The 27220-nt window shown below is 40.7% G+C and overlaps 2 protein-coding genes across 20 annotated transcripts in view; one reads left to right on the top strand and one right to left on the bottom strand.

The window, feature by feature from the left end:
- LOC141770516 (uncharacterized) overlaps window positions 1-27220 on the top strand; it is a 458180-nt gene that overhangs the window by 97886 nt on the left and 333074 nt on the right. The window lies entirely within an intron of this gene.
- Window positions 717-25946, bottom strand: LOC141770510 (A disintegrin and metalloproteinase with thrombospondin motifs 8). Its single transcript, XM_074640083.1, has 9 exons — window positions 24867-25946; window positions 22487-22726; window positions 15724-15856; window positions 15408-15575; window positions 14267-14559; window positions 9896-10082; window positions 8336-8508; window positions 7363-7538; window positions 717-4516 (listed from the first exon to the last, which is right to left on the bottom strand). Exons 1-9 carry the CDS (start codon window positions 25581-25583, stop codon window positions 3781-3783), a joined length of 2823 nt encoding a protein of 940 aa, XP_074496184.1. The 5' UTR covers window positions 25584-25946; the 3' UTR covers window positions 717-3780.

Raw genomic sequence — 27220 nt, 5'->3', positions numbered from 1 at the left:
CTCATCTTGATTAAACTTGATACGAGTGTGAAAATACCAGGGAAAGCAATGGAAATAGATTTATATCCCTGGCAAAGTCTGAAATGTTGTATTTTATAAATGTACTAGAATGCCGTCAGTAGCCTCACCCAAACCAAACCAAATTCTGTATATGATATTATGAGCCTATTGGTATGGTTTTCACATCTACTAAGCTCAGTCAGCTGTGAATAGACTAAGACTGACATTAAGAATAGGATATTGTTAAGTCACTGCTGTTGCCTGTTAAATGGAGGTTCCTCCCTAACCACTGCTGCTGAGTATGTTTTTATATGGCTGTCTTTATTTTAGATGTCTGAGCAGAGAAGCTATTCCAATGTGGGAGGATTTTACTGAGCATCTTAAGGGGTTTCAGTTTGTAAAACCAGCAATGAAATCTGCTTCACCCTGCTTTTAAAAGCGGCCGACCCACCTCGAAGAATTCCATTATTCTGGCCTTTATTGGAAAGTTTTAGTGGCACACAATGTCCTAAAAGAGTGCTCTGGAAACCATGAAAAACTGAACATTTGTTTGGAATTTATGGGTCATTTTGAAGTATGGCTCCTCCTGATATTGGCACATGATTGTTGATATGTACCCACCAGTCTGGACACGAGGATCCTCGTGTAATGAAGTGGCTGCACTAAGTTACCTTTTGGACGTCATGGAGGATAAGTTGCAGTAAAAGAGAACCATGTTTTGACATAAATGTGTTTATTTGACCATTTTTATAGACAAAAATCTCCAAGACAGCAGCATCTGCCATGTTAATTACATCTCCAAGGTAAAAATTTTACAAAAATAAATAGTTTAAAAAGGAAGCTGTAATAATAAAATAGTATGGTCCTTCACTGAAGGGATATAGGCCTAATGCTCCATCTCTTTTGTTTTATAACATATTGTAAATTAACAACAGGAATGAAGAAATCAAATATACATACAAGAGTCTGAAAACAACTGTGAGCGTTTGCATATGATGCATTAACAAATAAAAGTCTGGAAATGAATAAAATTTGTTATTTTTCATATACACGATAGATAGTATGCGTATTACTTAACCTAGTAATAACACCTCCAAAGAAACATTTGTGGCATATCAGATTGTACCACTGTTCCTTTCAACTGCATTATAATGCGCCTGGGAAAAAGGCTAAGAATTAAACTACAGGGCAGAGGGAAATTCTCTGTCATGGGTTACTGTGGTCATGAATGTCCAGTCATTATCTAGGCTAATTCATTTTACACACCGTGTAAACTCAATGTCTATCAATTTCTAGAAATTCTATACGTCTAGTCGCTATAAGCCCCATAGATGTGGGTCAATAGGGGCCTACTACACCCACTAGTAGATTTGATCATCTATTCATATGGTAGATCACCAAAAGAAGGTATAAATGAACACGACATCGACCTCTAGTGATCGTAGTAATTATGACAGGAGCAGAAGAGGAAGTCAGGTGCTGTAGTTTAGACTGTGAAACTCCACAAGGGCTGGAGGTCGGGGAAAACACAGGTTTTTTTAACCGGGAGATTTGAGTTTGCATCCAGTGTGAAACAATGTGTAGCTGTCTTTGTGTTTGTCGTTTTAACTCAAAACACAATGTTTTTTTGTTGTTGCCTAAACCTAAAGAACTTGTAGTTTTGTTGCCTAAACCTAAGTTGTAGTTTTATTGCCTAAACCTAATTGTTTTTTTGCCTAAACCTGAAGAAGTTGTAGATTTATTGCCTTAACGTAATTCTTTTTTTGCCTAAACCTAAAAAAAGTTGTAGTTTTGTTGCCTAAACCTAAAGAAGCCTTTTTGTTTGTGTTCAAAATGTGATGTTTTATTAAGTTTTACAACGTGTCAGAACGTGTTGCTTTTAAGTTTCACTTTCACAACGTTGTAGGTGTAGTAGGCCCCTAATGACCCACATCTATGGTACTTATAGTGACTGATAACGCCTATTTAATGGCCTGATAACAGTCGAATCGGGTGGTCAGAATTAGTGTCACTGAATGGTTTTCCCACAGTTCAACAATGCAAATATTCAGGATAAAAATGTGACATCTTCATCATCACAATCATTCAAACCAACACATTTTGGTATGTGTGTAGAAAAGAGAAGCAATCAAACAGGAGAGCATTACAACTCCGATGCATCAATCGTATGTACCTACCTCAATAACAGGTAAATGGCTCGATCAAAGCTTTGTAGGGGTTTGAGTTCTGTGGAGGACAACTGGAGGTATATTTACACTGTGCTGGTGTTTGACAGCAGGTTTCATGTCATTATTCTAGCCCCACTTTAAATGATAGCTAATTCAGAAAGACATACTGCAGATTATACCAAACTTGTATACCAGAAAGTGAGTTTCTGTTTAAAGTGGGACTAGAAAACTTCTCTTTCTGGAGAAAACACACACAGAGCACCTTCATCTAGCATCTATACATAGCATCACATGTACATCCTGAGGTAGATTTACATTGTTTCAAATCTCAATAGTGGTTGTCAAATGTCAATAAAAGATGACAAAACAATATTCAGGCAAATGCCCCTGATGTGACTTGATGCGACCGGTTGGTTACATGGATGGATTATGAGACAATGGGCCCCCTGGGCACAGGCATGTAAAAGGCCCCCCACCCCTCCTACATACTGTAGAAGCAAGACCTCCAGACTGAAAGATACACAAATGACTACAAACAATATGACACACTCAAACCACATTTTACAACTGGACCAGAACTCTCAGAATCTCAACAAAACCCCAGAACAACATAGAGATGTTGTTTGTAGTCGTTTTGCATCTTTTTGTAGACATTTTTGTTGCTTTGTGTCAAGTTGTGGTCATTTTGTGTCTCTTTGTGGTCATTTTGTGTTTCTTTGTGGTAGTTTTGTGTCTCTTTTTGGTCATTTTGTGTCTCTCTGTGGTTGTTTTGTGTCTCTTGGTGTTCACCTTGTGTCTCTTTGTGGTCGTTTTGTGTCTCTTGGTGTTCTCATTGTGTCTCTTGTTATGTGTCTCTTTGCAGTTGTTTTGTGTCTCTGTGGTTTTCTGTTTGTTTGTGGTTGTTATGTGTCTCTTTGTGTTTGTTTTGTGTCTCTTTGCAGTTGTTTTGTGTTTGTTTGTGGTTGTTATGTGTCTCTTTGTGATGGTTTGTGTCTCTTTGCAGCTGTTTTGTGTTTGTTTGTGGTTATGTGTCTCTTTGTGATGGTTTTGTCTCTTTGCAGTTGTTTTGTGTTTGTTTGTGGTTGTTATGTGTCTCTTTGTGATGGTTTGTGTCTCTTTGCAGCTGTTTTGTGTTTGTTTGTGGTTATGTGTCTCTCTGTGATGGTTTTGTCTCTTTGCAGTTGTTTTGTGACTCTTTGTGGTTGTTATGTGTGTCTTTGTGGTTGTTATATGTCTCTTTGCAGTTGTTTTGTCTTTGTTTGTGGTTGTTATGTGTATCTTTCTGGTTGTGAAATGTCTCTTTGCAGTTGTTTTGTGTCTGGTTATGGTTGTTATGTGTCTGTGGTTTTTAAGTGTCTCTTGTGGTCGTATTGTGTCTCTTTGTGGTTGTACTGTGTCTTTTTGCAGTTGTTTTGTGTCTGTTTACGGTTCTTATGTGTCTCTTTGTGGTTGTTTTGTGTCTCTTGGTGTTTGCTGTGTGTCTCTTTGTGGTCGTTGTGTGTCTCTACACCTGGCCCCTTGGGTCTGTGCCGAGGGTGCCCATTCAGTAATCCATCCATGGTTCGTAAGTGCAGTCAGACTAAAAAGGGAAAGTTCACTATACTCATGTTCTTCATAAGCACTCTTGGTTGAGACATTCTCCGGAGACTGGCTCTGGGATTTTGTTCGGATCGCACTTCTCTGGCTCAACAGTCTTCCCAGTGTAGTCTATGCAGAAGACGCTGCGGCGCCGCTCCCCCTGGCCACAAGTTCGTGAGCAGACTGACCAAGGTCCCATCTGCCATATGGGGCATGGCAGATCCCCGCAAGGCCTGATGTCTACGGGCTTCAGGTCTTTGTCGCACTGGCTGGAGAGGAAGCCCGCGGTGTCTCTGCATTCAACGTTCCTCCTGGACCATCCGGAGCCACAGCTCTTAGAGCACTCAGACCACTCCCCGAGCACCCAGTCAGGCACGCCGAACGGATGGATGATATGCAAAGACGGCTTCCTCTCCTTGGATTTGTTGAAGGTCACATCTCTGGGAATGAAAAAGGTATATTTGACCTTGGGAGGGTTGGCGTCCCCCGCAGTGGCGAGGAGTTGGATGGTGATGGCCTCCTTCAGCTGCCTGAAGCTCTGGATCCTCTCCAGCGTGGTGGAGGAGCCGCTGTACTTTAGCACAGCACCCAGCACAGGAATGTCCTGCTCCACCGTGGATACAGAGTAGTTACCGTTGAGGATGTAACTGCCACTCTCTCTCTTTATAGCCAGGTAGTTCCCATCATGTTTGATTCCTCTGTGGCTCCGCTGTTTGACGTCAATGTTAGTAGCGCCAACAGGAATTGTGACAATGTCACTGTATCCGTAGCTGGTAGAGAAAAAAAAAAAAACTAGATTTAGATAATGTAGACATAATGAAATAGTTCAACAATTTGGGTAATATGCTTATTTACTTTCTTCCCGGGGCCCTAGCTCTCGCAAATGCTAAAAAATACGCCAAACCAACATCTGTATATCTCACTGCTCACGCAGTGGTCAGTTTTAAAGCTAGAGTGAAGATACTGGTATGATATGAAACTAGAAAAACCTAAGAAATCCATTGGTACCAACCATGTTATACATCTCGAGAAAGAGGTTAAACCACACTAAATATACGCTAAATTTTGGCGAGGAAAAACTGGCATGGCCATTTTCAAAGGGGTCCATTGACCTCTGACCTCAAGATATGTGAATGAAAATGGGTTCTATGGGTACCCACGAGTCTCCCCTTTACAGACATGCCCACTTTATGATAATCACATGAAGTCTGAGGCAAGTCATAGTCAAGTCAGCTCACTGACACACTGACAGCTGTTGTTGCCTGTTGGAGTTGAGTTTGCCATGTTATGATTAGAGCATATTTGTATGCTAAATGCAGTACCTGTGAGGGTTTCTGGACAATATTTGTCATTGTTTTGTGTTGTTAATTGATTTCCACTAATAAATATATACATACATTTTCATGAAGCAAACATATTTGTCCAGCTCCCATATTGATAAGAGTATTAAATAACTGTATTAAATACACATTTCCCTTTAAGGTACATTTTTAACAGATAAAATGTGGAATTAATTTGCAATTAATCAAATCAACTACTAAAAATTAATTAACTATGGACAATCATGTGATAATTAATTGGTAGTGTCGGAAAATAATGATACGCTTAATATTACACGCAATATTATGTTTTGTGATACTGTATCAATTGTCAAAAACACTGTATAGATTTTTAATTAATAGTTTACTTACTGTGATAAATGCAAATACAGATCCCACAGTTCTGATTGAAAAAAAACCCAACTTTTTTTAACTTAGATTTTATGCATATGGCAGTGTGTTCTTTATACTATGACCCTGCTATATATTGCCTATCTTATAGTATCGCAATATATTGAATCGTAACCCCTGTATCATGATATGTATTGTATCGCCAGATTCTTACCGATACACAACCCTATTAATTAGTGATGTTAGGTAAGAAAGTGTCAGGCTAGCAACTGTATATGATAGTCTAATCGCCTCTCGTCTCCAGCTACGTACTTAACGCACAGACATGAGATCGGTATTGGTCCTCTCATCGAACTCTTAATAAAGCAAATATTTTGTCCTCTTTTATAGGTCTGCTGTTTCTACCCTTTTTCACTTCTCTATCAATAGAGAACTATTTGTCTTATACGCCACAGGTTGTTGGCAGTGTAGGACTTGAATTTTGTTTCTTGGAAATAGCCAACATATGAAGGACATGTGTAGTGGTTGTCATGATATAGTAAAATAACAGTGTTGGAATTGAGATGTTGAAAGGTTTTATCTTCACTAATAATAAACAGTGAAAGTAAATTACAATATCACACGCTCAGGTTCACTGACGGTTTGAGCAGAGAAGAGCTCACTGTCAAAATGATGGAGGCATCACAAACTGCACTATGAATTGAAATAACACTGACTGAATGGAACCTCTTTGGTCATGCATTTCTAAATCATATATTAAATAGAATTACAGTATTTTGCCTGATTTTTCCATGTTTTTTGTCCGATCAAAATAACTGCTCTCATTGCTGCAAAAACCGTCCCATCGTGATAAGCAAGAGGAAACAAGGCTTTCCATGCTACAATCTCTCATCAGATTAGAGAATGTTCAAATTATAAAGAGGCTCAAATATGCCCATGGGCTAGTTTTACTGCTGATTTAATGTGTGCTTTAAGATGGTGATGATAGCTAGCCGCTTGTGCAGTGCTCTCGTTTTTCACCACAGCAGGATTAGCAAAACCGGCCTCTATAGTCTTTTTTCACTCTCCATCTATAGTGCAAGAAATGCATGAATACATTTCAATTAGGGCTGTCAATTGATTCAAATATTTAATCGCGATTAATTGCATGATTGGTCATAGTTAATCGCAATTAATCACAAATTAATCGCACATTTTTTATCCGTTCAAAATGTTCCTTAAAGGGAGATTTGTCAAGTATTTAATACTCTAATCAACATGGGGGTGGGCAAACGTGCTTGTTTAATGCAAATGTATGTATATATTTATTATTGGAAATCAATGAACAACTCAAAACAATGACAAACATTGTCCAGAAACCCTCACAGGTTCTGCATTTAGCATAAAGAAATATGCTCAAAATCATAACATGGCAAACTGCAGCCCAACAGGCAACAACAGCTGTCAGTGTGTCAGTGTGCTGACTTGACTATGACTTGCCCAAAAGTGCATTTGATTATCATAAAATGGGCATGTCTGTAAAGGGGAGACTCGTGGGTACCCATAGAACCCATTTACATTCACATATCTTGATGTCAGAGGTCAAGGGACCCCTTTGAAAATGTCCAAGTCCATTTTCCCTTGCCACAATTTAGTGCAAGTTTGGAGCGTTATTTAGCCTCCTTAGCTAGTAAGCTAGTATAACATGGTTGGTACCAATGGATTCTAGTTTCATATGATACCAGTATCTTCACTCTAGCTTTAAAACTGAGTCCGCTTCAACCTAAAAATCTGAAGTTGCTTTAATGCGTTAAAGAAATTAGTGGCGTTAAAAGAAATTAGTGTTAACGTGTTATTATCACGTTAACTTTGACAGCCCTAATTTCAATAAATCTGAACTACATACAACTGTTATTATTTTATCATTTTCACAGCCTATGTCAGGTAAACATTTTTGGAGCACTTACGTTGCTTTGTTGTAGGAGCCTGTGATCTTTCTACAGGTGATCCCACTTCCTCCACACACTCCACACTTATCCACTCTCTTGTTGGATCCAATCACCTGGTCACAGCCTGCCTTCACACACTGGCCTTGGACACACACCGATGTGGTGTCAGGGCCACAGGTCGTCCCGTCAATCACCTGCAGGGACACAACAAGCAGGTGTTGTTGGTTCTTTTATCACAAGTGTCCCGCATCTTGTAGTTTTGTTTAGTGATTGCTTGGTTCTTGTCTGGGATGTAGCTCATATTCTATATTAAGATGCAGAGACAATGACTTTTGACAAATAATCTAAACTGAAGGTCCGCTTATTAGCTTTTACCGGAGACAGTGACATGCAGCTGAAAGGTCCGCAAATAAGATAGGAAGAGGAAATTGAGTTAAGATTTTAGATTTAAAAGAAGGACTGTCAAAGTTAACGCATTTTAGTTTTAACGCCACTAATTTCATCAACGCATTAACGCAACTTGTGATTTTTAGGTTGTAGTGGGCTCAGTTTTAAAGTCAGAGTGAAAATACTGGTATCATATGAAACTAGAAAAAATAATGAATTCATTGGTGCCAACCATGTCATACTGGCTTGTCATGAAGGAGCTTATTTGCCCACTCCCATGTTGATAAGAGTATTAATTACTTGACAAATCTCCCTTTAAGGTACATTTTGAAAAGAGAAAAAAATGTATGATTAATTTGCGATTAATCACGATTAAATATTTTAATTCGATTGACAGCCCTAGTAAAAAGTGTTTCCCACTTGAGGCGACGCATTTACAAATGCTACATATTTGGCTTTCATTTTCCATGCTAACATTAACTCAGAAAACTGCCAGATGTAAAATTATTTGTCATCGCATCACCGAAAAACTCTGATACTCAAAGATTATGTGTTTTACGGTACAATCGTGTTTTTTAAATGACTGTGAGTGCATATACTGTACCTTTGATTCAAACACCTTAAATTCACTGCTGCCCCTGGCCCTGCAGAACAGCTTACATCTGTCTCTGGGAGAAACACCAGCGTACTTTGGGATCCACTGTTTCATATTCCCGTTGTAGTCCAGGTAGTTGGGGCTGTTGTACTTCTCACACTGCTCCTCTCTGAAACTCTTTCCTAAGGTAAAAGATTGAGTAAAGCTTAGACTATAATACACTGAGGTCAGCCCTTGAAAATCAAATCATCCCTAGGTAAATTTACTAAATGGAGCTGCCTAGCCAAAATACTGTACATGTATGTATAAACAGTCTTACAGTAAAATATGTTGAATACATCAATACTAGTATTTCTATATTAGCAGAAATTCAGAACACATGTTTTGCTGGATTTCCTGCAGTGTACTGACTATCACAAGAGCTGAAACGATTTGTCAATTCATTGATTTGTCAATTGACAGACTAATTTTACATGGGATATTTGGATAACCATCATCGTTTGGGTCATTTTTCAAGCAAAAACACCAAACATTACCTCAGCGTGCCAACTATGATTTTATAGAAATAATGAGCAGTTTGATTATATATTCATCATGATATTCAAATCAATTTCAATTCAGAAGGTTTATTTTGTTACATGCTCTTCCAATGTGTGCAGTAAAATGCAGGGTAGCATAATATGGAAGCCCATTCCCGCCAATGTGATGAAAAAAAAATAATTGTGAAGTCCCCCTAATGACAAACTTTCTCAAAATAATGACTTAATATCTAAAAATAATGAGAAACTTTCTCAAAATAATGACTTAACATCTAAAAATAATGAGAAACTTTCTCGAAATAATGACTTATTTATCTCAAAATAATGACTTATTTATCTCAAAATAATGAGTTAGTATCTTAAAGATAATGAAAAACTTTCACGTGTCATTATTTTAAGAACACTTCCCATTATTTTGAGATACAAAGTCATTATCTTGAGAAAGTTTCTCATATTTTGAGAAAGTTTCTCATTATTTCGAGACACTAAGTCATTATTTTTAGGAAGTTTGTCATTACAGGATCTTTTTTTTTCATCACAAAGCTAAGTTTTTTTTTGTTTTGTTTTTTTCTTTTACTGGCAGAAATGGGCTTCCACAGACCAAAAACAAAACAAAGCTAGTGTGCAATAAAGACAACAATAGAATGACTTGATGAGTCAAAATAAGAATGACAAAAAGAAATATAAAGGCTCAAAATTCAAAGATGAAAAATAAATATATGCAACATAAGTGTTAAAATACTTAAAATAATGAACTGATCGATATGACACTGGTTGTTTACAGGAAGGCCGTAAATTGATATTTTGGTGAGAATGCATGATGATGATTGATGAATGATATTATATATTTTATTAATATTGTAGGTTTCCATATTTCTGTATTTGTCTACCTTGTCAGATGTCTCGTTACACCATTGCATATTTGTATTTAGTTATTAAATGATTATGATCATATTAAATGTATTATTTTATATCAAAACAATCAGCAGCTTGTACTGTTTTTTTAAATCTGCATCGTGCTAATTCTCACCGTCGCTGTTGTCACAGAGCTGTGTGTTGCAGGACTGGTACTGAACCCTCTGTCCCTCGCAGTACTTCCCTCCGTTCTGAGGCACCGGGTCAGTGCACTCCCTGTAGGAGAACTCCACCCCACCTCCACATGTTCTGGAGCACTGCTGCCACGGTCCCCACAAGCTCCAGCCGCCGTCCACAGCCACCTGCGGTAAAACACAGCGAGAAAAGAGGGGGAAAAAGAGCAGTCAGAGTAGTTGGTTAGAGCTCAGTGCCAAAGGCAATCTCAGCTGTGTAGCCTAGACCACAGTCTGGGCTTCTGGGTTTGAGGCCGCACAGTGTGTTGGCGTGCCGCGACTCCAGGCTAAATCTGTGTTGAAGTTCGGCACGCGCCTGCTGTCTGCCTCTACCCACATTCCTGCCACATGTGTCACTCACCACTAGTGGAACCTGCCATGCTGCAGCTTTGTAAGGCACAACTGAAAGTGTGTGTGCTAGCGTGAGTGTCCTTTCCAGAAGTTTTATGAGTTTGGACCAGCTAACAGCCCAACTGCCAGCACGTCTAGGTTCATAAACAGATGTGTGATCATAACACAAGGAGAAGATATCAAGGCAAGCAAGCTAAAGTGAAACACTGAGATGTATAAATGTTCTTTAAGGAAATATAAACAGGCATCTTGAGGCAACCGGATTTAAAGTCACCAAATTCCAACAGTGCTGTGATCCATATACAGTAGCCTGTACTTTTCATACATGCATTCCTACTTAAAACTGCTCACAGCTGCAATAAAGTGCCATATATATATATATATATATATATATATATATATATATATGTACTCTCTAGAGTTTTGTATTGACAACTTTGCTTCGCAAGCTAACCTGGACGTTTTTTCCTAAAACAGTAGATTCTATGGAGCCCCTTAAGGGACACGGCGAGAATGCACATTTTTTTTAGGACTACTTCTGCGTTACCTCGCAATATTTTGTGTTCCCTTGCAATATGTTTTACGTTACCTCGCAATATTTTGCATTCCATCGCAATATGTTTTGCGCTCCCTTTTGCGTTCCTTCGCAATACTTTTCTTCTTCCATTCCTTCTGAGCGATATAGTATGTCTATTTCCACTAAAACTGCTCCCAGCGCAACGCCGTAGTATGGTTCATGGATGCACATTAAATTAGTGCCACTAAATACTTGCTGCAAACGTGCTGAAACAAGAGATTAATGCTTAAAATATTATTGCAATTAAATGCTGTGGATAAAGCGGGACCCTCTTCCATCTGCAGATTTGTGGTGATGTGTGTGTTGGGTTCATGCCGCGACGCTCTGAACCATCAACGTGAGGTAAAGCTTTTCCGTTTGCTGAGCTGTCGTTATTAGGCTATACGTTTAACTGTGATTGGTGCAGCTATTTCAGAGCAATGAGACCAGTGATGTAACTGGCTGAGTATGTAATAATCAGCACCACGTCGCACATGGCTGCATGAACCAAAATAGAAGGTGCACATGGGGTGACGCACACAGTACAACCACCTTGCACATGACATCATTATTCAAATTTCAACTGAGGGTGCAAAATATTAAACTGAGGGGGGAATGCATGCTTTTGCATGCATTTTGCAAAACATGACAGCTACAGTAGATGGGATCAGACCCCCGGTGCTGGGGCTTGCACTGGTTGAATTTAAGTCACTACACAGCCACTAACTGAAGGTGAGGTCACTCTCCGGAGCTGCCGAAGTAACGGCAGAGCTTCAGAAATATCTCACTTGCTTGAAAACCTTGCCACTGATGTATAAATATTTTTATATTTTAGTCCAATCTCAAAATAAAATTCCTCCCTCCTTAAAATTAACCTCTCCCACGGATGTATGCGCTCCATTGCGTTGGTCTCCATTGCGCCGAACTGCGAGCCGCCTAAGGAATGCAAAAGTATTGCAAGGTAATGCAACATGTGTTGCGAGGGAAAGCAAAAGTAGTCCTCAAATTTTTTTTTGCCGTGTCCCTTAAGGGGCTCTGTAGATTTCCAATGGAAAGGTTACATTGGGTTGTTGATAAAAATGGTCTAAATCAAACATCTTATGGTAGCTGTTCTGGAGCTTTCAGTCGTATCACTAAATCTTCAACTGTGTTTGCTCACTTGTTGTAGAATTTTAGAAGTTCAAATTTCCATTTCTTTTGGAGCATTTAAAGATAGAATTTGTCACCTTTTATGTGTCAAATCAGTGTTGATGGTAAATGTAGTTGATTGAAGCAATACATTCCTCAGTGCGTACCATATTGGCCGAAAAAGCAGAGTTGACAGCTGCAAAATCTGTTGTTCTTCCTGCATCCAGCGCGACGTGAAGTTGGATGCAAGGAAAAACTACAGGCTGTTCCAGCTTGGATTTCTGATCTCCACCTCTGGGTTGCCAGGGGGCGCCGTGCTCTAGATGCTGCTCAAAAACAGAACGTCCTTGTTCTCTTTGCTTTTATTGCAAACTAGCAACGTTTCCAACAGCAAACATGGCATCCCAAAATATGAGTGCAGAGGACGTTATGGACGAGGATACATTTTACAGTGTTTTGGCTGACTCAGATATTCAGCCGTATTTGTTCGAGCCAAAGTATACGGCCGAATGAAATGCAGCGGAGAGATGCATTCGCCATGCAAGAAGAGTTGGCCGGCGGGGACACTGGGCGTCAGAAGCTCGCGCATAATGCATCCCGGTACATGTAGACACTGCTGGCATGCAGGAGAAGTGGAGAAGAGGAGAAGAACTCGGCGTTCTCAGTCGATAGCACGCACTGAGGAATTGATTGCTTCAATCGACCACCATCAAATCTGATTGGACATGCACATAAAGGGGGCCAATTTTCCCCTTTAAAGGACTTCTTGTCCATGTTGGCTAAAAAGTTGAACTTAAAGTATATTCCTGTCCTTGAAAACAACAATTTACAAAACAATCTCACCTCCAGGTTCATGTAGGAACTGCTGTGGAGCTTTTGATTGAATCACGCACTCTTCTTCAGTTACTGTTTCAAGAATGAACTTTGGCGCTTGAAATCTTATGATAGTTTTGATCAAGTTACTGTCATATTACATCCTTTCACGGTTGATGAGGTCAGTACTTCTGGTAACCATTCAAAGAAAGTGTGAAATGCCCAATGCAGCTTTAATATTGTCTTGTGTAACCCTAACTCCTAATCCTAAGGTCTGATTGGCTTACCCTGATATTCTTACTCCTCATGTCTAAATTAGTGCTGTCAATTGATTAAAATATTTAATTGTGATTAATCGCATGATTGTCCATAGTTAATCGTGATGGATCGCGAATTAATCGCACAATTTTTATCTGTACAAAATGTACCTTAAAGGGAGATTTTTCAAGTACTGAATATTCTTATCAACATGGGAGTGGGCAAATATGCTGCTTCATGCAAATGTATGTATATATTTAATATTGGAAATCAATTAACAACACAAAATAATGACAAACATTGTCCAGAAACCCTCACAGGTACTGCATTTAGCATCAAAATATGCTCATATCATAACATGTCAAACTGCAGCCCAACAGGCAACAACAGCTGTCAGTGTGTCAGTGTGCTGACTTGACTATGACTTGCCCCAAACTGCATGTGATTATCATAAAGTGGGCATGTCTGTAAAGGGGAGACTCGTGGGTACCCATAGAACCCATTTACATTCACACATATTGAGGTCAGAGATCAAGGGACCATTTCGAAAATAGCCTTGCCAGTTTTTCCTAGCCAAATTATAGCGTAAGTTTGGAGCGTTATTTAGCCTCCTTCGCTAGCTAGCTAGTATGGTGGGTACCAATGGATTCCTTAGGGATCTAGTTTCATATGATGCCAGTATCTTCACTCTAGCTTTAAATTGAGCTTGCTACAACCTTAAAATCCCAAATTGCATTAATACGTTAAAGAAGTTAGTAAATTGCGGACCATAAAACCAAAACAATGAGCTGAAAGACGCTAGAAAACACTCAGAAGTTCTTTGGTGAACTGCAAAACTCTCTTTGTTTCACTACAAGTGAACACACATATACATTCAACGCACGGTTAATATGACATATTGAATAGTGCAGTACGAAAGCAAGTCTATGTAACTTTTAGTTAATGGCGGCCACTGTCAAGACAATTACAGGACAATGCTAAATGCTAAAACGTAGCGTAACAGCACATGAAGAGAAGAGACACTACAAAGTCAGCAAACTGACTCAGTGGGTGGTTACACAGTTAAGTTTGCTTACATTAGTCACCATAAGCTACTGGTCATAGTAGACCAACTAAAGCTGCAGCAGAAGAGTGTATTGCATTGAGCAAGGGGTGTTTTTTTTATTGTTAATAAATTCAATATTTCAGAATAAAGCAGCAGTCTCACCATTGGCTGCATCACCTCCTGAGTGGACATGCACACTCCGTGGAGGCAGGTCCCGTTGAGGCTACAGGGGGTGCCGTCAGCCCAGGGCAAGCTGCCGTTCTTGGTGGAGCACTGCTGCGTCCCGTCCTCCTGACACCACAGCTGGCTACAGACATCACTGTCTGAGGAGTTGGGGCATTGGACAAACTCCTCTCCAAACATCTGCTGGCACTGCTGGTCCAGGCTGTACTTGGTGCCTGGCAGCTCTCTTGGTAACGGCATGGTGCTCTCTGGGACATCCAGCAGGCAATCCCCTGTGGTTACAATACAAAGCAAAGCTGTATGAGTGTGATTATATTGTGGTTTATGGAGATTATGAACTTTGCGGCACTGTGGCAATTGCAATATGTGTTGCTCTTTGTGTGTGGCATGACAACGGTGGAAAAATATTCCGGGCAAGTTGTGTCTTGACTATAAAAATGAATAATTTAAATTGAAGTGATGAGGAGCACTTTTATAGGGAACCTAGTGTTCTGACTCTGGACATTTGACAGCTACTCCAAATCAGAATTAATGATCGTTGTCTAATAATTCTTTATTACATTCAATAAGCTTCTTGTCTGGAGTCGTCAATGATGTCCGCAGTTCGGAATGAACATTCTCAGCCACACAAGTGTTTCTTTTTTTTTCAAACTGATAAAGAACATATTTTGCTGACACCAGCTGTTGCTTTTGGCTGAGGAGGTGAAGAACAGGAAGGGGTCCATTGTATGACTCAGTGGAAAAGAAGGTTCACTGATAGGTCTAGGAAGGATACAAACAATACAAGATGCAGAGGTGGGGGAGACGGAGGCGAGACAAAGAGAAAGAAGAGTGAGGAGGAGAGGATGTGGAAAGAGATGTGGAAATTGCAGGCAAGATAAACTATCCCTACAACCCATAATTTGAGGGGAGCGACATGTTTAAGCAGGAAAGCCATAGTTAGAGCGCGAGAGGAATAACAGTATGTTTTATTCATCTCTGAATCAGCCCTAATAACAGAGCTACGGTGTCGTGGCAGACGTCCATGTTGGCAGAAGGTCTCTCCGGAACTGCTTAGTTTATGATTTACTCGGTGTGTAATCTTTAACATGCTGGGTCGACAACCTCAAATATGTCCTACCGTGTCCATTGTCAAAGAACTCTGTGATGTAGAGGGCGCTGCAGGGAGACCAAGGCGCCGTCTTGTTGAGGCTGACAAACAGAGGAGCCATCAGGTGATGTCCACCTAGATCTCCAAACAGCCTCTCACAGGTCTTGGAGTCGTCATGAGGCATACTCAACACATGACCTGCAGTGGGGGGGAGGAAACATAGGTTCACAGATGTACAGAAAAGTGGTTATGAATGATTGAGAATGACTTTAAAGCTACACGTTTCAGAACACTTTTTCCCGCCCACCCAACCAGCCCACCCATGTGGCAATAAATGTGAGCTAACCGAGCTCGTGTGCAGCTGTGAAGGCAGCTTGCAGGCCGTTATCCTCGATGACTGAGCAGCTTCTCTTGGGGTCGCACATCGTCCCGACATCGGCCACACCCAATGTGTCACAGCTCTTCTGTCCGCAGATGTCCTGCAACACAAACAAACACGCTGAAACTGCAACACCAAAGCCATGATGATGATGATGTGAGATTTGAAAAGCTGATACCAACACTGAGATCTTTTGTATTAACGTATACAAAAGTATATGTTCGAAATCAGAATTGTGACCATTTTCAGGCCAGAAAATTCCTGAAATTTTGAGCAGGTGTGTTTACCCAAACTGTATTATGTATTACATCTTACTAAGGTTAAGAAGCCTCGAATACAGAGTGACACAATGTCACATAAAACTTACTTTTTACTGGTATATGCCAATTTTGGTATATCACTGCGAATTATGATGTGCCACTTTTCACCTGCAGGTACTGTGAAAATTTTTTTTTCTAGCCAGGCTACCAGGGCTATTGCTATATATCATGTACGGCAAGCGCATTGAGTGTAGCCTTGGACATCCATCCATCCATCCGTCCGTCCGTCCGTCCGTCCGTCCGTCCATCCATCCATCCATCCATCCGTCCATCCGTCCATCCGTCCATCCGTCCATCCGTCCATCCGTCCATCCGTCCATCCATCCATCCATCCATCCATCCATCCATCCATCCATCCGGGGGTAGCTGGCTAATCAGGGAATTCCCTCTCCCCAGCAACGTTTTCCAGCTCTTCCTCAGGGACCCTGAGGCGTTCCCAAGCCAGACAAGATAAATAATCTCTCCAGTGTGTTCAGGGTCTACCCCAGGGCCTCTTACCAGTTGGAGGTACCCGGAAAACCTCTAAAGGGAGGCGTCCAGGAGGCATCCTGATCAGATGCCCGAACCACCTCAGCTAACCCCTTTCCACGCGAAGGAGCAGCAGCTCTACTCCGAGCTCCCTCCAGATGTCTGAGCTCCTCACCCTATCTCATTCTTTCGGTCACTACCCAAAATGTACGTAGAACGTAGATGGACCAAACTGTCTACTTGTGAAACAATCCTGTCGTACACGTCGTCTCTCAACTCCAACTCCAATCCTCCATCTCAAGTTGCTAATCGGACTGTAAACATTGAGCAACGCATGGTGGAAAAGGAAGTCTTGTCCCGGACATCTGCTGGCTACACCGGCAAACATAGCCCCTTACCTCCAGAGGCTATCCACTGATTGCACGACAACTAACATAACCTTGTTCTCTTACATGTATGCCCTGACGAGATTTTGTTTACTGGCCTGTTTTCACTGTTCTTGTCTTCCTCTTGTTGTTCTGTTAGTGTTTTGTCTTGCAATAATAATAATAATAAACTCTCCACTGAATCCAAGATGCATACTTGAATTGGGTCCAATTTAATTATTTCATTCAAATCATTACAGGTTAAAGGGGAACTACGGCCATTTTCAAAATTCATACATGTTATTCATATGGTCAGAGACAGTCCAAAAATCCCCCAAATCCATACATTAGAGTGCTAAAACTGAAACTTATGATGCCATAGGGTATAAAGTCTGGAGCTGCTCCATAGAAAATTAATTGGGAACGATAGATGACACTGAGAGCACCCAGGGGAATGTTCTGAGTATATTTCACAACAGAAAACATTAGATTATAATAAATCTCATTTGGGTATAAAAACAAAAACAATCATTCTGTGGGTAAACAAAATCAGTCCAAGCTCCAGACTTTATACCCAATGACATCACAAGTTTGAGACTTACTTCTCTGGTTTCTGGCTTTGAGAGAGAGGAGCCTGTGTTCACAAACATTGATTCAACTTTCCTAGGCCATGGAAATAACATATTGGAATTCTTAATTTTGGTGGTGTTCCCATTAAGGTCTTGTCATGGACAATCGGTGTAGTATTGAACAATATCGGCTCGATATATTGTTCTCAACCTAGATTAGGCCGTTTTCCCTTGAAAGCTAGTGACCCTTTGCTTAGAAACAGCTGGCGAATGGACCATTAAAGAGTTAAAGACATTATTCTGTCAAATATTAAATATATTAAGTGTATGGGCAGCTCGGAGTGTCAGTTAATCCTGTTTGGCGAACCTTCGCTCTCTATTTGTGTCCAGTTGTTTTTCTGCCACTTTTTAAGAAACAAATTAAAAACATATTGCTCAGTGTTTTCGTCATAAAAACAAAGCAAGTAAATATCCTCGGCATGCAGCTGTCCCGAGTTGTGATCTGGGAAAATGAAAAGTGTGGTGTATCAGAAATCTTTCCCTGCTCGAGAAGACGCCTGGCTGTGTAGGACGGAGACGGATGCGTCCATGACCTTGCCTCGCCCCAGCCCCCCCAAAAAACCCATAAGGCAGCAGAACCCTCTGTGATTCGAAACACATCTGGGCTTGGAGCTGCCGCTTGAACGCAGCTCAGCGTGCGTTTGTACACCTTGTTCCACAATAGCATCTGTCACTCATGTATGCAGACACAAAGTAAGATGTGTGGGTCAAAGCACAGGCCACAGTATAGCATTTAGCGGACAGACGAACAAACACACACATACTGCACAAGACCACAAGAATGCATGAGAAAAAAATGTTTCCACTACATGCAACGGAGTGCAAGTTTTCAGTTTCACAACAGCCAGTAGTAGACTGCGGGATACATGGCACACATCTTCAACCCAGATCCAGCCGCACACTCAAGCTGACCATTTAAAGTGTCTCAATCATGTCAGGGCTGATTTGTGGCCCCACTAAAGTTAGCTCTTCCACAAGGAGCCTTCCGTCCTCGACATTTCAAAGCATATCTCCGCTGAAATGGAAAAACAAACACAAACTGGGTTTGCGTGAATGATGGTTTCCACTGACCGAAAGCCGCTCCAGCGCAAGACTGCAAAAGCCCATATGTTGTATTCATCATCTCCCAGATCCAGGGTCAGATTTACATGCTAACGTCATTCAGTAGGCAGATAAATGCCAAGTCTGTCATCAAATCAAGCTGCAGCCTGGGCACTTATAGCTATAGACATGTAATAATAGAGAAGTCACTTGCGTAATGTATTGTCTGCTAACACCTTGTCAACATGCACATACCAGATGGAAGAAGGCAGCCAAATACAGCAGAACCAGCCAATCACAACTCAAACCCTAAGGACTTGTGAGCGTATTTCCTGTCGGAGCATCCATAAAGCCCAGTTTGTTTGCTCTCTGTTGACATTCCTTCTGCTTGGAAAAGATTACAACTCTTCCATTTCGAAGATCCCTTTTCAGCGTCCTTAATTTACCCAAAGAGCTAGAACTAGAAAGGCTTTCCTTTACATCACCTTGTTTCATTTATTCTCCCCTCTAATCTCACAAATGCTCCTGAGTTGCTTAAAGGGGACATATGATGAAAAACTCACTTTTTCAGTGCTTGTGCACATACAGCCCATGCAGTCGCACAGCAGTTTGTGAAATAGTCACGGAATTTAATGTATTGATTCATGTACATGGACACGAATTAAAAAACATTTTCGTGATGGTCAGCACGAAATCAATTCGTAATTGATTAATTCACGTAATTGTGAACTGAGATGTATAACGTGGGGAGGAGGTTGGGTGGATTGATGGGTCAAAAGACTTTCGCCCAGGAGACCGGTGTTCCTGTCCCATGTGAAACCACAAGTCAAAGTTGATGTATTTGTCACGTAACTTCTGTACTTAAGTTACGGCACATCCGGAGTTATTTTAACTCAAACCGCCATCTTTTCCTAAACCTAACTAAGTAGTTTTGTTGCCTAAGTCTGACCAGGTCGATCTATTACTAAACCTAACTAAGTAGTTTTATTTTGAAAAGATTGGAGCGGAAATTGACACCTGCGTCACGTGTTGCTGGACATTCGTAGAGAAAAAAACGCACAAAAAATACATTGTTGAAAGTCGTGCTGTGCATCAGGAAGAAAAGGGAAATTTGTGTCTATGCACACGATTCAATTAGATTACATTTTGTGACTATGTCACGAACTGCAGTGAGACTGTGTTGAATATACCACCTCTGAGTATCTCCACTAACTAACTACCTTTGCAAAGGTGCACCATACACCATACTGTATTTTTCTCGCAAGCCAAATAGAGCAGATTGGGGTTTTCAGGCGCTAAAACGGAGTGTTTCAGACAAAGGGTGAATACAAGTATATTCAGCCAGACAGCATGAGAAAAATAATGTGTATTTTGAACATTAAAGCATGTAAACATGTTCTAGTAGAAACCCAAAATACAAGTATGAACCGGAAAATGAGCGTGATACGTCCCCTTTAAAGAGCAAGATATGACCATAGCTGTCCCAAAGCAAGGGGCTCTTTTTCAGCTGTGACCTCACTATAAACACAACTGGCCATAACATGCACCTGTGTTACTGTAAGACACTTTGGTTTCAAGTAATTCTCCTGTGGTTGAGTCTGGTGCTCAGAAACCACATTGTGTACCGCAGCTGGCCTGGAAGTTGAATTCCACCAGGGGTTTAATTTGTGACTCATCCTTGCTGGGTTATTGCCTTCTGAATGGAGAACAACATATATACCAGACTTTCAGGGGTGTGTGTGGACTATCCATTCTAATAATACACTGTAAAGCATTCACAACATTGTTTGAGTTGCAATAGTCAAAACCATGCTGTGATGAAAATCTGTGTTTTGAAACCACTGAGTCATGGAGCCTGATACCAGATATATTTTGTACTACATGTCATGAATGAGTCCTAAAGCTCGGAAATCAGTTAGCATTTCCCTCATCTGGAAGTCAATGGGTTTTTTGAATGGGTTTTTAGTTGCCTGATATAAGGTCTGTGGTTAGCACAAGCTGAAGACATTTCACGTTCTGATCTTTAAAAATACATCAATAAATATCCCAGTATCATAAACGTGTTTGCCACAGAGCTTGTTTTCTGCAAAAATCCAAAACTCAAAGGACAAATCCCATTGGCTTTTTGTCGAGGGAACCCAGTGTGATGATAACTTCCTGGTTCCCTGAAGCACTCTATACTGAATAGTTTTAAAACTCCATTAATCACATGTGGTTATTGTTTTGTTTTAGTCTCCTCAAACTCTCAAGGGAAATATGTGGCTCATTAGCTGCTCCACTGTGTTCACCAGCTAGTAGCTAACTGGCTAACGTCTCCCTGTTGTTTGGTGTTGAGCAGGTAGAGTACAGTTTATTAGAGTTGTTTTTTTTTTTTTCTGAAAACAGCTTCGGGCTACGGCTGGAAATAAAGTTGATGAGAGCAGTGAGACTGAACCCAAACAGTAATGTTGCAGGCCAGAAGCACCCCCCTACACACACACACACACACACACACACACACACACACACACACACACACACACACACACACACACACACACACACACACACACACACACACACGCACACACAAACACAGACATTTCAATATGAGTAAACTGTCAATGTGTTATAATTTAGTTTCTACCCGTTAAAGGGGAGTTTTTTCTTGCCACTGTTGAGAATAAGAATGCATGCTCATGGAGGATCTGTTGTAGTCTTGTGTCTTGAGATAACTTCTGTTGTGACTTGATGCTACTGTATATAAAATTTCTTTAACTGAATTAAATTGAATTCCATTGAATTTTGAGCTATCTTTCCCCTTAATTTTCTCAAAAACTACAAAGTAAAATAACTTCAATTTGACATGGTCATAGTCAGGAACATTATACTTCTCAACAAACATATTATGGAAACCTTTTTTTATCATATTCTTTGGTGACGTTACATATTCAACAAGACTTATTTAATATATGTGTAATTGCTCTAATGAGATTCTTTCTTTGTGGTTTTTGGCTGCTCCTAGTACCGATACCGTAACAGCACGAATAGACGCATATCAAATTGCAAGCGGTGGCTGGCTTGTCCAGGTTTTACACATTGCTGCTGTTGCGCTGTGCTACTGTGTGGCTGACAAGAAAACGTGAATGGTCCTCTCTAGAGCCATCTGGAGAAGAGCCAATGCTTAGTGTGTGTGTGTAAGTGGGAAGTGAAAATGAGCATAGTCTGGTTTGTCCGTTCTGGGCTACTGTAGAAACATGGCGGAGCAACATGGCAGACTCCGTAAAGAGAGGACCTGCTCCCTATGTAGATATAAATGGCTTGTTCTAAGGTAACGCAAACACAATGATTCTTATTATCAGGTGATTATACACTAAAGAAAATATACTTATTTATATTATATTCCATTTCTGCCAATGGATCCCCTAATTGTTACACAGTGGTGCTTTAAAGATGAAATTTGGTGTTCCCCAAGGATTCATTCTTGGGCCACTGCTATTTTAAATAAACATTCAGCAAATTTGAAGATTTTTTTAAAACTCAAGGTCCATTTATTAGCTTTTTCTGGAGATTTCAACCGCATCTCACTGTCTTCCTTAGTGGATGAAGTTTGATAAGTTGTCATATGATGGCTCAGATGGCCGTGAGTATGTATATACACCTGTCTCTGTTCAAAGATGCTATCTGGCATCTTGATCTTTCTCCGACAACTGAGCAAACTACATCCATTGAAGAAGACTGTGAGTCACAGATAAAAGCTCTGGAAAGCGGTCCTTGAGTCAAGATGTTTTTTTGTCACTGCCTCCAATGTGAAGAATTAACTTTCATGCTCATATTCTGGAAAATGTCTCTCAACAAATGTTTAAAACATTATATGTATATGTCATATACATATAATGTTTAAAACAGTTATGTACTTGACCCTCACCTCTCTGGTGAAGAGCATGGCGGTGTCGTAATGCTCTGGATGCCTCTGGCTTGGTGGGTTGAAGAGCTGCTGCCAGGAGCAGAAGTTCCTCAGAGCCACGCCTCCGTTGCTGGAGAGCTCCGGGCCGACCTCCTCGTCCTCCACCACCAACATCTTCACCACCACTATGTTTACTGAGTTCTTAATGCTGGGGTGCTTGTAAAGCTGGGCAGCCATTGATATCAGGGTCAGAATGTAGTGCTGTGGAGGGGAAGAGACGGGACACGACATTTAAAAACTTCCACAAAATCAAACTTCTTTGCTTGAACAGCACAAAGACACAGTGAAGGATGGATAAAAGAGTGGCTGTTCATTCAACAGAGGCAGCTGTCAATCGCTCGCAAACTCCGATCAAACGGTCAAACTAGGCAGCGCTGATCGAATATGAATCAATATTCTGTTACTGTTATGCCTATTTGTCACCTCAAATGTTTTGAGAAACACCTTATAGTGTACTGTTTAGCTGTAAAAGGAGAAAGTTTGCTCCGGCTGGTGGGCGGTGCTTGGTATTTCCTCAACTGATCACAAACTTTCTCATTTTCAACTAAACATTACACTAAAATATGTTTCTGAAACTATTTTATCGTTCATATTCATATTTGATCAGCGTTGCCTTGTTTGACCGTTTGGAGTTTGCAAGTGATTGACAGCTGCTCAGAGACGCAAGACTCCAGATCAGTCCTCATTGGTTGTTTTCCTCCGGTCTGTAAAATCTTGCAGATGCCATTAGGAGCACCAGAGGTCACAGAGGAACATGATTTTTTTTCAGATTAGCTGTCTCATGCATAACTGTCAGGATATAGTATCTGTTTATTAAAATAACTTTTGTAAATCATATTTGCTCCAACCTGCCTACTCCAGCTTTAACTGTAAAGAGCTTCCGCCAACTAGTTTCAGTTCCCTTTCCTATGATTGTGTCATGGGAGGTATAGGGATGGGCAGGTTTTCCACAGTGCTGTCATTGGGCTGTGTTTTAGTGGAGAGCTGGTAAATCACAATGAATGTGCCATGATGTGTATCACAGAGTCTTCCATTCCAGCCTTGATGCACTCACTTTTTCTAGGGTGGGATGATATTCCCACATAAAAAGTTTTTTCCACATGTGCTACATGAGCCACATGTTGATTTTTGCCTAGGACCTCCAAATCACTAAAACTGCTCATAAAACCAGGGTAATGACATTTTAAATTATCTGATTTGTACTGAAAAGCCAATATAAACACATTTTCCCATCTAACCTTCGTCCACTTGACCCTGGTGCCTAATAGCCCTTATATACTCACTTTACTGTGGGATGAGGCAGATGGTCTGGTAGCTGAGCTGCTTGTTAAGTACAAACAGACTAGAATTCAGCTGCTCCAGATTGTGGCAGGATCATGGATTGTCCCAACTTTTGTTAAATTAAATATTTAGTTAAGCAGTGGATTGAAACAGGACTGATATTAGGTATGGAGCATATTTTAGGATTTTTTTTTCATATATTCCGTCAAATTTTGGTCAATTTAAATAGCGGATGTTCTGATCTACACCAGGAAAGGGTCTGTTAATTCAATTTATAATACAGAGTAAAGACAAACTACACTACATGTAGATATTGTAAGCCTTGTGAATCTTCCCAGGATGATGCTGAGGCTCTGCTGCCAAATCGTGACCAAGTCCTTAAGGAATGTGGTTCAGCATTGCTTGCATTTCTGTTGCCTGACCTCTTACTCAGCCTGTGGAAAACAGGGAGCCCATCGATTTCCTCCCAAAGTCCCCTCAGTGCCAGAACGTGTTTTATGAAGCAACACAGAAAAAACAAACTCCTGCCACTATATCCTCCTGGGAACCGAGTTAAAAAAAGTGTCTTCCAATTACTTTTTTTGTGATTTCCTTCCTATTCAGGGTTAAAAGAAAATCTTAACAATTTAGGCTTGTTAAACTTTATTTTTATTATCGACTGTAAAGTGGACTACAGGACTATTTCAGTGTGAAAAGACTAAAAAATTAACACATTATGGCTGTAGAGTGATATTAAACCAAGAATACATTCAAATGACATATCACTGGAAAGCCTAGGATGTCCTCTTTACAAGACACCAGGGGTTGATAGAGAGTATCAAAAGAGAGGATATGCATGTGGGAAAAATGTCCACTACAGAGGACACATGTCAATGGGCTGGGTCTCAGGAGGATATGTCTAGACTGGGAATCCTTGCGAGCAGGATGGATGGGGGGAAATAAAGTGGAAAAGATTACGACGTTTGTTTATTTATGGGACAGTCTAATATGCGAAATTAAACTTAAAAGAGTTGTTTAGGTTCCTATATCAACAATGTGTGCAGGAAAGAATGTGTCTGACCTTTATTTCATCTCCATAGAAGTGTGTCATGGTTGAGTCTGCTACCACCAGGGTCTCTATGAACCGAGGCGCGGAAACAAAGCGTCTCCGGCGAGGTTCCCTCCGTGCGTCACCGTCACCGTCACCGGGATGCGTAAAACTTTCCCCATTGTGCTTCTTCTTCGCGTGATCAAACAGGAGGGCAACACCGTGCATACTGTTGGTGAATGTCCTCCTCTTGATGACATGCAGCTGCTCCACAGAGTCTGGCTCCAATCCGCCAAGTTTGGGCTCAATTAAATACTCGATCCCCTCCGTTATGAAGGAGCCAAAGATGCCCGAGCACAAACTGACAGCCACAACCGAGCTCTGGTCGTGATCTACACTCCCAGAGTAAAAGCAGCTCATAAACTCTCCTCCACTCTCCTCCGTCTGGTTCATGCGTTTCTGGAGATCCGCACCTGGAGCTGTGCGTAAAGCTCCAACATCTCTGGCTCTTCTGATGCGCTGGATGGTGAAGGAGGGCGAGATAAAGCTGGTATCAGGGATCAGATTTAGAGTCAAGTCCTTGCCAAACGCACTGAGGGTAAATCTCGGCTGTTCCTCACTTCTTTTCCAAAAGCGACCACTGATTCTTCCATTTATCCGAACAGGTACAACATCCTCTGATTCAAATGGAGCGGAAAGCGCCGCGTTCATTACGCACAGCAGTAAAAAGATCACAGGGGAGCACATCATCTTCTGCAAATGGAAAATTGTATTGCAATGTATGTCCTTTTATATCTTTGGTGTGTGGCGCGTCTTCTTCTCCAATCGAATATCTCCTCAAATTTAAAGGAGCTTTTCAAATTTAAAGTGTTTTTTTCCAGCGTTGTAGAGAGCCAGTCTTGGTCAATCTGGTATTTAATTTCAGTCTGTCTTTGAGTTGTCGTTTTCTAATTCCCTATAACCAAGCCTGTGAGTCCTGTTGTACCACTCACCCAGCACCGCTGCAGTCTGGACACATCGGGGGTATTTATACTTTCTGCTCTTCCCTTGGACATGAGGGGGTTTATTTTTGATATCCTCCGTTGCTGGAAAATTCTCCTCCCACTCGCAACTTCGTGAGATACTCGCAGGATAAAACGGATCCAATGAGAATAGGCTGACACTCCCCCCTTCCTTCTGAAATAGCTTGACAACCGTGCTCCTATTATTAACCCAGCGTGCTATATGGACATCTATACTATACGCATAGCTGGAAGTCCTCTACTGGGGGTTATTTCGGAGCCGTGTGTGAGTGGCAGGTCCTCCACAGAGCCAAGATCTGCTTTATCCATGCACAATGGACCACAGCTGGACAGAGAAAAGGCACTGTGTGTGTGCTTGGAAATGTTTAATCACATTAGTAGAGCTATGAGAAGAATCATGTTTTTTTATGCAGCATATATGATCTGCAGAGAAACATTCTTTGAATATTAAAGGTCCCATATTGTGCTCATTTTCAGGTTCATACTTGTATTTTGTGTTTCTATTAGAACATGTTTACATGCTGTAATGTTAAACAAATATATATTTTCCTCATACTGTCTTCCTGAATATGCCTGTATTTACCCTCTGTCTGAAATGCTCCGTTTTAGTACATTTCAACAGAATTACAAAAGAATTGCGTTGGTAGGCAACAGTTTGGGTCCATGTTTACTTCCTGTCAGCTGGTGTCATTTACATCCACTGCAACCAGGAATAAACTGGGACACATTTAGAATGTTTACGTTTAAAACCGTGGAGTGGGTCTAACTATTGTATAATTGTGACATCACAAATGGACAGAAATCCTAACGGCTTGTTTCAAATGCACAAATTCTGAATACGGGCTGTATGCATTTCTCTGCATATTGAGCGCTTTGATACTTTCACAGTATTTATATAGCACTTAAACCCGCTTTATAATATAAAAGACCTGAAAATCGTACTTTTTAGAATATTGGACCGTTAAGATAAATCAAAGAGTATTTATCGGGGAAAAAAAGCAGCTTTACCCAAAGAACAATTAAATGGTTCCATGAAAAGACTCAAATAAACCAGATTTTTACTCATAATGTTAAAACAAAGAACCCACTATGTCCAATTTTTTTAAATTTAATTTACTACTGCATATTTTTTTTTGTATTCATGATCGTTTCTTTCCAGCAGCATTCCAGCGAGTAGAAGCATTTTATTCATGATGCTAATAGAGGGCTTTTCTAAAAAGGCTTCTGCTGTATTACAAGACTAAACACATGTTCTGCCAGGCACCATGTAAATCACTTTATTAAGTCTGTGTGCCAGCAGAATGCCAGCTCTTTAAACAATTTTTTAAAACATGATCCTGGTGGTGCAGTTGAACACGTTCACCG

Source organism: Sebastes fasciatus, chromosome 7, assembly GCF_043250625.1.
Source record: "Sebastes fasciatus isolate fSebFas1 chromosome 7, fSebFas1.pri, whole genome shotgun sequence".
Taxonomy (NCBI): Eukaryota; Metazoa; Chordata; class Actinopteri; order Perciformes; family Sebastidae; genus Sebastes; species Sebastes fasciatus.
Note: the sequence above shows the minus strand (reverse complement) of the source record. Positions and strands in the feature narration are given on the sequence as shown.

Excerpts from the sequence above, each read along its gene's own strand:
- LOC141770510 (XM_074640083.1), bottom strand. The coding sequence starts at position 25,583 with ATGATGTGCTCCCCTGTGATCTTTTTACTGCTGTGCGTAATGAACGCG. Across the intron at positions 10,083-14,266 it reads AGGAGGTGATGCAGCCAATG|GTGGCTGTGGACGGCGGCTG; the intron begins GTGAGACTGCTG and ends GTTTTACCGCAG. Across the intron at positions 7,539-8,335 it reads TTAAGGTGTTTGAATCAAAG|GTGATTGACGGGACGACCTG; the intron begins GTACAGTATATG and ends GTGTCCCTGCAG.